General features: G+C 40.9%; 1 protein-coding gene across 4 annotated transcripts in view; it reads right to left on the bottom strand.

Moving 5' to 3' along the window:
- Nucleotides 1–14,625, bottom strand: part of SLC4A10 (solute carrier family 4 member 10) — a 272,821-nt gene that overhangs the window by 100,141 nt on the left and 158,055 nt on the right. For all 4 annotated transcript variants that reach the window (XM_073305622.1, XM_073305620.1, XM_073305621.1 and 1 more), the window contains exon 5: nucleotides 5,267–5,427. In XM_073305622.1, coding sequence (XP_073161723.1) covers nucleotides 5,267–5,427 — 161 coding nt within the window. The remainder of the gene's footprint in view (nucleotides 1–5,266; nucleotides 5,428–14,625) is intronic.

Here is a 14,625-nt window from a genome sequence, read left to right as displayed (position 1 = left end):
CCCCAACTAAAACCTCTCCAATGCATCATCAAGGATCTACAACCTATCCTGAAGGACGACCCATCACTCTCACAGATCTTGGGAGACAGGCCAGTCCTTGCTTACAGACAGCCCTCCAACCTGAAGCAAATACTCACCAGCAACCACACACCACCCAACAGAACCACTAATCCTTGCAACAAAGCCCGTTGCCAACTGTGTTCACATATCTATTCAGGGGACACCATCATAGGGTCTAATCACATCAGCCACACTATTAGAGGTTCGTTCACCTGCACATCTACCAATGTGATATATGCCATCATGTGCCAGCAATGCCCCTCTGCCATATACATTGGTCAAACTGGATAGTCTCTACATAAAAGAATAAACGGACACAAATCAGACGTCAAGAATTATAACATTCAAAAACCAGTCGGAGAACACTTCAATCTCTTTGGTCACTCGATTACAGACCAAAAGGGGTGGTTGTTGTTTTTTTTCTCTCCTGCTGGCAATAGCTCACCTTTCCTGATCACTCTCGTTATAGTGTGTATGGTTACACCCATTGTTTCATGTTTTCTGTGTATATAAATCTCCCCACTGTATTTTCCACTGAATGTATCTGATGAAGTGAGCTGTAGCTCACAAAAGCTTATGCTCAAATAAATTGGTTAGTCTCTAAGGTGCCACAAGTCCTCCTTTTCTTTTTGCGGATACAGACTAACATGGCTGCTACTCAAACTTTTTCTAAGCAGTGAGTCAAAAGATTTTGGAAATGGAACCAATGCAAAAAATTACATTACAACCCTTAATCAAAATCCTGTACCAAAAGACAAGTTAATGGACCAATTACCTGAGAAAATGGTCTCAGAACAAACTAATGTTGTGACTTCTAAAGTTTCAAGAATACAACAAAGAAAAGGAGAACTGACAGCAACTAGTGCTCCAGAGACTACAAACACAAATGCATTGTGGTCTTGCTATCAGACATCGTCAGAAAGCTGTCAAAAAAATTCCGTAATGCTCAATGTTACTTCATCAAAGTTCATGAAGAAATTTATTTTGGAGTGGAACACTTACTTCATTAGAGAGATGGATTGACTGACTGACACTTTTAGTTCATCAATAAGAAACCATTCCTAAGACTGGGCATTGCCATAATTGAGGCTGACCACCGGGTTTTTCCAGCCTGAGTGAGATAGTGCTAGCAATCAGAACAGTAAAACTGGGTGGTAGGCAAGTGATCCTCTTGATAAAAAAATAATAAGTTTTGTTATACATAGTAATAAAACACCACATTGGCTTACCCCTTTGTCCTAGCAAACTGCCAGTCTCACTTCAATCCCTCACATCCATCTTTTATCATTATTAAGCCAAATCCTGACATTCTTATTCAGCCCCTGGAAGAATGGGATCCTTATCACTGAAGGGGTAAGATACTGTAGACTGGGTTTACAATATCTCGCACCACTTTGACACACAAGTTTGAGAAGGGTGCCTGCTGTGGGGAGCAGCCACACCTATCCCAACCAACTTTAATGTCTCTGTAAGAGCTGACCCTATGTGCAACATCTCCCCTGTTGCCTCATTCAGATTACTATGATGAAGCTTATCTGACCTTAAATACGTTACTCGCTGTATGTAAATCCAATTCCTTTAAACTCTCTTCTGGTGTGTGAGGCAAAGTTTCCTCACTGTTACTTTTCTACCTTTATATCAAACAAAAGGTATGTAACCCTTCCCCCAGGTGGAGTCAGCAGCAACCAGGGCCGGGTTCAATAGCTAGAGGTTCCTTTCCAACGATCAACACAGAACCAGCTTGAGCCCCCACCCAGTAACCTGGGAAAATTACACACCACCCCTGTGAGCCTCAGAGGCAATACTTCCCCACTTGCAAGCACAGAGTCCAAGCATAGAAAAGAAACTTTTAATAAAAGGAGGGAAGTAACTCTGAGCTAATTTGGGAAAACAGTGTAAACAGGGTTCATAAACATAAACCATGAGTAAAAGATCCACGTCCAGGTAGGTTGGGCAGTGCCCTTTTCCCCTCAGGTGCTTAAGTCCAGCAACCCAAAAATCCCTTTCATATGCCCGACCCTTCTCTGCACCCCACTCACTGTTGCTGTCCTTGGTCAGTGCAGACCTAGAGTTCAGAGGTGCATCTGCAGAGATCACCTCCTATCCTGGGTTGGGGGTAAAGAGGCATCTTACTCGCTCAGCTGGCTGCTCACTGGCCACCTGCTCACTGCTCTCGCCACGCACGCCTCTCCGCCGCCAGCCTGCTGGCCATTCATTGCGCCTCTCTGCTGCTTCCCTGCTGGTCACTCATTCGCCAGCTGACTGTCAGTCACATTCTGCTGTGACCACTGCACATCAGTCTCTCAGTCATTTTCAGCTCTTTTGCAGGCTGGGCAGAAACACTGCCCCATCTCAAGTGATTTTGGCTCTTCGCAGGCAGGGTAGAAACACAGTCCTACCACACAACTGGTTTCAACTCTGACTGAGCAATTAAAATAACAAAAGAGGCTCCTAATGAAGCCTATTTAGCTCTATTCTTTGAATAGGGAGGAAGAACAGGTTAAGCCAGTCTAAAGAGGACACCTCGGGGGTGGGAGAGGGGAGTTGTGCAGCCTCCTGGCCAGAACACCAGGACTTCTGTCTTTCCCTCCACCCCTTTACTTTCACAGAACTCTGACATTCAAGCCCCTGCTTAATGAGGTTCTTTCAACTGAGGGTGCCTCCCCTCATATGGGACAGGTTAAGCACTGTCCTACTTTCCTGTATTCCCACAATAATTACAACATTGGTAACCATATTTCACTACCCCTGCATTCAGTACTAAGGTCATTTGTACCCAACACCAGCCAAAGTTGATCCTTTGACACAGCTGTAAATGATGAATATGTAAACAGCAGGAGTAAACTGTATTTAAATAAACACACCCATAGTCTCTTCCCTCCCAGCTAGCTGTCAGGGAAGCATTCATTCAGACCCTGCTTACAGGTACCATCTCCCATTTTGAACTCTCAAGTAAATTAATGTAAGTTTTAAGCTCTCATAATTTTTTACACTATTCTTTTGCTGTAAATGTTCTCATAATGGGTGTTTTGTGTCTCTAATTTTTCTCTTTTGAGGGCCTGAAACCCTCCATTCCTTCTCCCTGTACCTGACTCTCACCTCTGAAGTAGGATGAAATGCATAGTCTTTGAGGGAAATGGAGGTGGGAGATGGTTGTGTAATACAGAGACTCCTTGGCAATGGGCCCCCTGTTCTTTGCAAGCAGCTCTCACCTCAGATATGACAAACTCACTACACCAAACACATGTCTAACTGGATATTTACACATAAGAGTAACATGTAAAGTATCTACAGAAATCTCTTCACTTGTCAAGACTCTCAATGCCACGTGAGGGGATGCTTTCATGAACATTTGGGTCCTGATTCTTGAGAAACCAGCCAGCTCTGCAATAAACTGAGCTTTGGAGGTTTGGGGGGAATCTACTTTACTGGATAGGAAATATTGATAAGTGTAGACCCAGGTTTGATTTTATGATTTTGTTCTTTATTGCAACTAATTGTTTCCATCACTCTCTTGTTTCTAATTAAATCTTTATTCTTTCTTAAATAAACCTTCTTTTGCTTTACTATAAGTGCTCACAAATGCTGTGTGGGTTACAGGAGCAGTGGTTTAAGGTACAACTGGTGAACTGGAGCATACTGCACCTTTGGCTCTGGAAATTCTGTGAGGAGCCAATGTCAGGGGCTGGATATCACAGGGAAATGATTCAAAAGAGTTTGGGGTTTGTTAACTTGCCTGGTGAAGGAAGGTCTGGCATTAGCCCAAAGAAGAATGCTGGCAGTGCCAGAAGGCAACAAGGAGACCCAGAGTCCTGACTCCTGGGTAACCCAAGAACTGTCACAGGTACACATTTCTGGCTGATAACTGCTGAATATTTTAGCAGTTATTTAATTTTTCAGTGGCAAGATGATGGACTTCTGGATCTGTATAATTTCAATGATTCTATCTTGCAGATTCCTCTGCTCCAAGCATCAGCCAGATGGAATCACACAAACATGACAAGAAGTGCTCCAAAAGATGATCGTGCTTTCTCCATGATGTTCCAACCTCTGCCAGCCCAAGCATCAAGGGATTGAGTTAGGGGGGAAACTCCGAATCTCAACATATTTCATGGCCATTCTTGGGTCCTTCTGTTCTAAACCTATTGTCCCTAGCCTTTTATTGTCTACTCACAAACATCTGACATTTTTTGAATATTTTAGTTTTCCACTGTGATCCCCTGCTATTACATAATTACCCCCCGAGTAAATTCAATCTAGGATTGCCCTGACTTGTAGAAAATGTGGTCTTTCAAACTCAAAAAACTTCAATTTTCTCCTCTTTCCCCCCAAGTGAAACTTATGTGAATTGTACAATTTCTGCGTTTCTTCCCAGTCCATTCCCTCCTTACCCAGTTCAGCATGCTCATGTACTAGGTATGTAGTTATGAAGTTACAGAGGGCTGAATTTTCCTAGCAGTACAGAAGGGAATCGTAAATGAAACTCCCTAAAGCTGTTATGAGAGTTGTGACTGTATCTCCCCATGAAGAGCATCAACACAGTGAGAATTGGGTTAAAGGCCTATAATCTGAAATGTTTCCTGTGAGGCTGCACATAAACATTATACCATTGAGCAGGTGCCAGGACACTTTGCATCCTACAGATGTTTCCTATACAATGATGGGAGCAACATTCATATAATTAAAAAAGCCACTTTCATTCTAAGGTATCTACAACTTCCTAGAAAATATACACTACCAGCTGAAATGTCTCTATCTTGTTCTCAAACCAAAGATGCATATTTGTAAATTTGGGAAAGAGCCCATTCAGCTGGTTGTGTGTTATTTCAGCATGGTGGAAAACTGTTGATGCTTTAAGGAATGTTTAAGATGATTTGTCTGTTTGTGATCAGCCATCTCAAAAATGGCTTTAATTTGTGGAACTTAGTACATATATCATTTTGAATGTGTGGTGGCAGAAGTGGAGTAGAGAACACATCCACTCTGATTAAACACCTACAACTTATGCAAAGTTAGCTATAAAATATCTTACTACAATACTGCTCAACTCCAATTTTAGATATTTTTATACATGTAAAATATTTATAGAAAATGTTTCTACATACAGCTGATTTTTATGCAAAAGCTCTCTGATAAGTGATACATACTTTAGTTTCCAACATTAATATTTATCATGATAGGTTATTGGTATAAAACATCAGTATACCTGCAATTTCTTCTAAAGAATTAGCTCTCATGTCCAGTAGAACTGTACCATTCAGGATACAACTTCTCAACTCAAACAAGCTATGAAGTGACAGAGTGGCAACGTATGGTTTGCTCCATCGCTCTCCACCATCCTCTACATCTTCTTCAAACTTCAACCATCTATGCAAACAAACAGCTTAGTAAGCCTTTATATATAGGAAATGAAAAGTGAATTATTTTCATGCATATTCAATGGACCCTATCAAATATTTTGTTTGGTTTTATTTTACTCTCTGTTGTTTGCAGGAAACATGAGAACATTCCCTCCCCCCCCAGAAATTTTGTCCCATACCATTTGTTGAACATTTATTTCATCCTGAGAGTTGAAGGGGAAAGCAGATAAAAAATAACATAACATGTTTTGTTTTGTGCAACTTTGGATAATGACCTATCATGGCTAAAACTGCTTTGTGTGTCAGAATCATTGATAAACTCTGGGAATGTGTAGTGGTAAAGAACTGCTACAGAATCAATATAAATCCTTGAAAAAAGTAAACTAAAAAAAAAAACCCAGAAATTCCATCATGCAGAGCGATACTAACAGTCAACAGAACAGATCTCCGCTAGTTGAGCTAATGAAGTAACTGGTAGCAATAGTAGGCTGTTATACTCTACATAGCCCAGGCACAAGAGAGGGATGAGACATATGCTTTGTCAGTGGATTCACGACTATTTTCTGGCAGCAGAAGAATGTAGGGACTCAGGACTTCTGGGTTCATTTTCAAGTTTTGGAACAGTTCATGCTCTAGTGGTTATATACTCTTCTGCCCATGTCCCCCTGCCAAACCTGCCTCTGCCCCCCATTCCTGTCTGTCCTGCCCCAGCCCCACTTTGTTCCTATACATCATCCCATCCCCCTACACATACACAGACAGCTCCTGCTCCCTCTCCCCCTGTTCCTATCTACTACCCACTTTGCTCCTATCCAACCCCATCCCAGGCTCCTACCTTCCACCCTCTTCTCCTATCCAACTCTCCCAGGTCCTGCCCTCCACCACCTCTGGTTCTATCCATCACCCAATGCCTTGGCTCCTGCCCCCTCTCTTTCTTCTGCTGTCCAACTCCCCCAACTCATGCCTCAGTCCCTCTCTGGTCCTTCACATCTCCATTCCCTGGCTCCTGCTCTAGTCTCCCTCTGCACCTATATGCCCCTCCAAACTCCTCCTCTCCCTCTGCTCCTATCCAACTCCTGTCCCACTCCCCACCTCCACTGACCACCGCATCCCAGATCTTGTAATCCATTCGTCTCCTCCCTCCATGCCCTCCCCACACCTCACTCCTCACGCTTCCCCCGCTACATTCCAGTCAAGTCACTCCCTCTTTCTCCTCTATGCTGCCTGGTCACCAGCAAAGCACAGGAAACAGTCTCCCTGCATACAGTTACAGTATACTTTGTCACAGTGGCTCACATCAGCCAATAGCAGCATTTGCAGAGAAAGTCCTGCTCAGCCCGCTGCACCTTCAGGCTGGACCATGCCAAGTATAGAGGAAATAGTCACAGAACTTAACTTCTAAACTTTAACAAGTCTCTACTGAGCATATGCAAAGTGGGATTTTCCAAAGGCTTAAAACTTGGCCAAATTTGAGTGGATTTCCACATGGACAGCAAAACTTACATCTCTGGCACAAAAAGTGTCCCCCAGCCAAATTTAAACTACTTTGCTCAAAAGAACAGAGGTACCAGACCTTCTCAATGAAATGACTAAGAATTTTTTAACATGGGCAAAAATGTTTCCTCTAATTTCATTCTTGAGAGCACCTGAACTATTATAGCTGAAACTTTTCAAACAAAATTCAGCCTGAGGCAGACACCTAGTATGGGAAATTTCAGCCAGAATGGTTAGAGTTTGGGAAAGTTATAAGAAACTGAAAATATGGAAAGTATTAGCCAACACTACCAGCTCTGCGTATAAGAAGAAAGTCTGGACAAGAGACAAGAAACTAGTAAACACTTTAGGGGAAAAAAAGTCCTAGACTGCTACACTATCTCTCCCCAAAACACTCTGTTAGCCATCTAATGAAAATTTGAATTGCACATCCGCATTTTTTTAATATATATAAACAGCCAAATTCTCTGCTGGTTTCACTGTAATTACTTCAGTGGAGTGACACCAGAAGAAAATATGACCCAAACTCTCTCCGTACTATATGACATTCTATTTTGTCATTAGTCTTATAAATAAGAGTCCTATTTCCCCACTACCTTACACCTTGTATATAGACATAACAGAGTTCAAACTGAGGAGTGGGGAAGGAGGAGAGTGCGAGAGGCAAATCCTTGCTGCACCTCTTCCAAAAGAAGACCGCTCTTTGCAATATAAATTCTTTGTGAGGACCAACCACCCTAAAATGTTTTAAGAGTTTCTTGTGCCATGAAAAAGTTATTATGTAAAGCCTTCCTTTAACCAAACAAAACTAGTTTTTGGTGTCAGGATTCCCTGTGCTATCACTTGACTCCTGACTGAGGTGAGATTAACAAAGCATGCAGTTCTCAAGTGTTTGCATTAGTATATTCCACTGCAACACTACGAAGGGAGATTGGTTCTGAAGTTTAATGGAATAAAACCTGAAAAAGGAAACAGGCTATTTAATTTCATTTTCAAAATACCTTCTGTGCGTGAAATTCATCCTTATGTCGATGGGGCTAATCCAGGGTCTATGTCTTATTTAATTCCCACTTAAACCTGTAATCACTTGAATGTTTCATGAGTCTTGGACTGATGCTCTGTAGATGGCTGAATTTCACACACAGAAGTTATTCAGAAAATGAAACTGCCTGTTTTGTGTTTCAGGTCTCATCAGTTAAGCTTCTGACACAATCTTGGGGGAACCTGAAGTTAATTAGCTACTCCTGCTAGCTAGTGCTTCACTTGTAGAAACACTATTTGAAGCCAAGATACTATGTTTTGGAGTAAGTGTACCTGAGTGTTTCCTTCAACACTCAGTTAAATTGGGGGGATACTTTTAAAATTAAATGTCTAATGAGGATAGAGGAAAGGGGCTGAAAAGATTTATTTCTGTTCAAGAGGCCATAAAAATGATAACATTTGCAATTATAGTTGCAGAGGTAGTGGTTTAATCATAACGTGGAAATTGAATGCAAACTATTCTGCTTCATTGCCTATCTTTGATCACCCAACACTTTCTCGTGAGTGCCCTAGGCAATGTTAATCTTCATATGATACCAGCCATGAGGTGGTGGTTTTCTACTGATTTTTTCTGTACCTAAGGATCAATATACTATTTTCTGAGACACAACCCACAGGCATCTATAGTATTCCAGGCTTTTGGTCTTCTGAGACACCTTTTCAAAATTAAATGCCAAACTCCCTTAAGGCCTGCATAGGACATGAAACAAAAACAGCATACACACAGAACATGACGTAAATTGAGTACACTCTTTGGCACATTTCTCCTAAGTATGCCCTGGGCTATTCAGCTTTCTATGTTTTCTGATTAAGGAATGGGTAGATGGGTAGTATTTGGTGTTCTCTATAATGAACATTGACTTGATAAAACAGGCTTGGTGACTTAGAACCAAACAACCCAAACACTAAAATGCCAATATTAACTATTGTTTGTCATTATAAATTTGATGGATTCTATGATTTTACAGTTAGCGATTGGTCGCACATGATTATATCAAGGTACAGTTGACATTCTGTTTCACAACAGAATATTGTGTTAAGATTTCATTTTCAACTTGCAATTATTGCTTTTCTAGATGAGTCCAAAGCAATGGTTTTCAAACAAGTGTACTTTTCCCACACAAAATTACACCAATTGAATCAAACACTGTCAGAAAAAATCATATGATGTGGTAAAACTTTATGTGAAAACTGTAATATTCCATATTCCCTGGGATTGGCGAAACTCTTCATAACATATTTGAGATCAGATTTAGCATTCTATACCGCATGTTCAATCACATTCTGCCTGGTGTCTTTTGCTTTCAGAGTATCTCATGAAAACTAGTTTGCCCTTTGTCTCTTTTATAACTAGTCTGCAGTTTAGGAAGATCTGCATTTTGCGTTGGTCCTTCTCGTTATATAATGGCATCAAAAATATTTCTTATATCTCCTATCTCTTAGAATCTTCTTTTGTAAATCAGTATCTCTCTGTAATGATGTATCCAGAAATAAACTCAATAGCCTAGGCCCAGTCACACCAGAACTATATCAGAAGAGACTTTTACCTCTACTCAATGAAGTGGTGCCTCTGCGTTTGCTGCCCTATTACATCAGACACTCATTCTAATCTGTTGTCCAAGACACTTTTAACATTACTGCTTTCCAGGATTCTTCTTCCTGGATATTTGCATTTTGGGTGGTTTATTTAAGAACATAAGAACAGCCCTATTGGGTCAGACCAAAGGTCCATCTTGCCCATCTTCCGACAGTGGCCAGTGCCAGGTGCCCAGAGGGAATGAACAGAACAGGTAATCATCAAGTGACCCATCCCCTGTCGCTCATTCCCAGCTTCTGGCAAACAGAGGCTAGGGACACCATCCCTGCCCATCCTGGCTAATAGCCATTGATGGACTCATCCTCCATTAATTTATCTAGTTCTTTTTTTAACCCTGTTATGGTCTTGGCCTTCACAACATCCTCTGGCAAGAAGTTCCACAGGTTGACTGTGTGTTGTGTGAAGAAATACTTCCTTTTATTTGTTTCAAACCTGCTGCCTATTAATTTCATTTGGTGAACCCCTAGTCCTTGTGTTATGAGAATTAGTAAATAACACTTCCTTATCTACTTTCTCTACACCAGTCATGATTTTATAGACCTCAATCATATCTCCCCTTAGCCATCTCTTTTCCAAGCTGAAAAGCCCCAGTCTTATTAATCTCTCCTCATACGGAAGCTATTCCATACCCCTAATAATTTTTGTTGCCCTTTTCTGAACCTTTTCCCATTCCAATATATTGTTTTTGAGATGGGCCAGCCACATCTGCACACACTACTCAAGATGTGGGCATACCATGGATTTATATAGAGGCAACATGGTATTTTCTGTCCTATTATCTACTCCTTTCTTAATTATTCCCAGCATTCTGTTTGGTTTTTTGACTGCCACTGCACATTGAGTGGATGTTTTCAGAGAACTATCCACAATGACTCCAAGAGCTCTTTCTTGGGTGGGAACAGCTAATTTAGATCCCATCATTTTATATGTACAGTTGGGATTATGCTTTCCAATGTGCATTACTTTGCATTTATCAACATTAAATTTCATCTGCCATTTTGTTGCCCAGTCACCCACTTTTGAGAGATCCTTTTGTAGCTCTTCTCAGTCTGCCTGTGTCTTAACTATCTTTAGTAATGTTGTATCATCTCCAAATTTTGCCATCTCACTGTTCACCCCTGTGTCATTTACCATTGTGTCATTATCCTATGTGTCTGGTTTTTCAGCAGTTTTCCATATATGTCAGTGATCGTATCCAAGTCAATCTGTTTTTAGTACTAAAAATATTTGTATGAAAACATGATCTTTATTTCTTAAGATTTCATCTTGCACTACTAGTTAATGGTTCTGATGCATGTTACAGTAGCACAACACTGCTGATGCCATTCTCTGAGTGGAGTGTCCCATCTCTTCTAAGAAATGCTTCCTGAATTGATTTTCTTCTCTATATTTTGAGTTGGATACACTACCTCATGTGATACTTGTTAACCATGTCGGGAGATTATTACTTAAAACAAGGAATAAGCATCAGTAACAGAAACTCTAAAAGGAAGAAAGACCTAATCTTTATGCAAATGTATCTGGTGGGTTTTTTTTTTAAAAAAAAAGGAAAAGGGTGGATAATAATCCAGAGTTGGGTCTTTATCAAGCCCCTGACTTTATCGCCAAACTTCAGGAACATAAAAGGTTTAGAAATCCTAACCCAGGCCTGGATCCAAGTTTTCCCATTCTTTTATAGTGGGCTAAATAAAAACAGAAATACAGATTTTGGAGTGTTCAAAATCCACGCTCAGTTTTTGCAGCTTGACACTTTCTTTAGCTGTGGGAGGTGGGTGGGGGAAGAAATGTATGACCTCTCCTACAGGTCATTGACTGATAAAATAAAATACTTCAAGAGTTTCTCCAATGGTGACATTCTGTTATAGAACCAAAGGGTTAAACAGGACTGTCCAATTTTTTAAAAAAAACTATCACTGTTTTTTAAATGTATCGGGTATTTTGTACATAGTATAACATGAAATAGAGCATATGAACACTTTGTAGTATTCTTTGCCATAACTTTTTAGTGCAAAATATCAGGCTTATGGGGTCCAGTAATATCTGTTTCAGAGCTTGCTGTGTCTCCCCAAGCATTCATTCACTTGCAATCTGCCTGACTAGCACAGGCATCATAATCCTACATATTATACCTGTTTCAGCATGAACTTTTGCCAATGTTAATTTGAAAATGAACCAAAGTAAATAAACTGCTTAGAGACAAACCAGAAGTGACAAAGAGAGACAAGTTGTGTGACCTCATGTCTTTGAAAGGAAGTGTAGACCATTTGCAGAAAGTGGGTTTTTATTTTGCCCTACCAGCGATTATCGCTTGGCATTCGTGTCATAACCAATGCACCTGTTAGCTACCCATCTCTCAAAACTATGGATGGGAAAATGGATTTGAATATAACAGAGATCATAATTTTCATCAAAAATTAAGCTAAATCTCTTCTGAAGATCTAAAAAGTTTGGTTAACTTCTTACCACACTGGTTTACCATATTCTGGTCAGTTCCAGAAGCAGAAGTGCTTTCATGGGAAAGGACGTTCTCCTGAGATTTCAACTACAAATAGGCAGACTAAAGAGATCTGAATAAGGCTCAGATAATCACCCAAATTTCCCAACCATGGGAAATCTAAACCACTGTCCCACTCAGCAATGCAAAAGACTGGTTCAACCTGGGACCTCTGAACCTTAGTGCATGAGCCAAAAGCCACATGGCCCTTAGCTAAGGCTGTAGCAGACTCATTAATGTCTAAGTGGTCTTGGTGCCATTAAAAGGCATAAAATACCACATCCGGGAGGTGTGTGGGTTACATACTTCCCCTAGCTGAGGAAGCGTATCCCGACCTTCAGAGACTTCTCAGTTGATATCCTGGACGAACCCCCACTTGTAACACCGACAGACCCCAGTGGGTGGGATCAAACCTGGGACCTCTGAAGCTAAATGCATGAGCCACTACTGCATGAGCTAAAAGCCATATGACTATTAGCTAAAGCTATAGCAGACTCATTAATCTTTAAGTGGTTTCGATGCTACTAGAGAGGACACCACATCCAGGAGGTCTGTGGGTCACAGGTGCACTAAGTACTTTTATAGGACAGCAACTATAAATCAAGCATTCTGTACACAATAGTACAGCCAAGTCATCTGTGCAAATTATTCTATTAGTAACATTGAATGTCATTTACCAAAAGGATACATTTCTGCTTCTTTATCATCATTAAAGGGGCAAAATGGATCACTTTAGGGCTGACACAAGAGATTCCTGCTTTCACCAAATGTTCACAAATGTTCTGATTACTTTATGATGTTTTAATTCCTGTATATGTTTGATTTCTAAATAATAGCACATAATTATTGTTGCAATGTGGCCTGTTACAAAAAAGAAATAATCCAATTATTTATGTTTAATAATATAGTTAAATGGTTAGTATACCAAACCATTATTAACCATAAAAAACGTTGTGTATGAATAATATTGTATTGATGGGCTCATTAGGATTGGAATCTGCCTTTGAGACAACACAACTGAGCCTTTGCCACTTTAAATCCTCCACAGCAGCTTGCTAACTCCTTTCCCTCTGTTTAGATAAATCTGTTCTGTTCTTCCCAGAGATATTGAGTTTCAGCCAAATCTTATCCACACTCCTCTTCAATAGCTGCTACCATTTTGGCTAACTGAGCAGCAAATGTCTCAATGAATCTTACACCGCTTGCACACAACATTTATAAAAGGTTCCAGAATAATGACTGTGCATGCAGGCTCCATCAAATGGAATTGCAGAAGAGTCCAGACATATTGCACCAGAGATTCACCACACCTCCTCCTGGTAAAATGCATATGTAACTATTTGATGCCTTGTTCTGTGCTCATTAAGGTCAACAGCGAAACTGCCGTGGAATTTGATGGGAGCTGGACTGGGCTCTTGGTATTCCTTTTCTGGCTATTGATTACACAATAACTCTGTTAGCTGCTCTGTAAAGTACCTAGCACACTGATGGTAACATGCAAACAATAAATACACAGTAACTCATGTTTATAAAAGAAGATATTCTAAAACAATTACATTAACACCAGAGTCACAAAATCCATCAGAAACACTGGCATTCTTATGCCATTCCTTTGTGGCAATATTACGAAGGGAAATCTTGACCACCACCTAACGCCCCATCTCTACAGCCACAGAAGTCCCTAATCACAGTGAAACTAATGGAATTTTGCTTTTGCAAGAGTGAGGAAGCAGCACGTCCCTGGGGCTTCTCACATCATTCGTACCATATGCCCTTTGCATGCCATGGAGCTGTGTTCTTTGGAGCTTAGCTATGCCCAGTATTCAGGGGGTTGAGGGTGAGCTGAGGAGACAATAGAGGGACTGGAGAATTTGCCACTATGCAAATCCACTAGTCCTTACCTTTGAGCAGGTAGAGAGCAGGAGCTTCAACAGCTACCACAAGCCCTGCAGATACGGCAACCGCTAAGAGGCATTCCCTGATTTGAAGGGAAGGATTCCTCCCCTTCCTGACTCCTACAAGGCAATAAGTCCTAGTGGACAGAGGACTGGACTGGGACTTGGCAGACCTGGATTCTATTCCTGGCTCTGCCACTGACCTGTTGGGTGACTGTAGGCAAGTCATTTCCTCTCTCTGTGACTGATTCCCCATCTGTAAAATGGGGGTGACAATACTGACTTCCTTTGCAAAGCACTTTGAGATCAGCTGGTGAAAAGTGCTCTATATATTAATTTTACTACTACAACTACAGTTGTCTCCAGAACAGAGCTTACTTACTGGAACTGAATGCTGGATCAAGGATTTACTCTAAAAGCCTATTGTTCCAGAATTAGTGATGTATTCAGTAATATGTAATACCTACTCCACTTCATTACACTTATTAGTTTACTAGTGTGTATTGTGACAAAGCCCTGTCCTTGCCTCCATGGGTCCCGTGTTTCCTGGCGGATTTCGCTAGCCTCAGAGGCTCACTGTGACCCTCCATGTAACCCTTCTTTCTCTAGAGACAAGGGTCACAGTCTACTGAGCCATTTTCATCATAAGCCAGCAAGGGAGGGGAGGAGAAGTTATCCTTCTTT

This window comes from Lepidochelys kempii, chromosome 11 (assembly GCF_965140265.1).
Source record: "Lepidochelys kempii isolate rLepKem1 chromosome 11, rLepKem1.hap2, whole genome shotgun sequence".
NCBI lineage: Eukaryota > Metazoa > Chordata > Testudines > Cheloniidae > Lepidochelys > Lepidochelys kempii.
The sequence above is the reverse complement of the archived record's forward strand: the minus strand, read 5'-3'. Positions and strand labels throughout refer to the sequence as shown.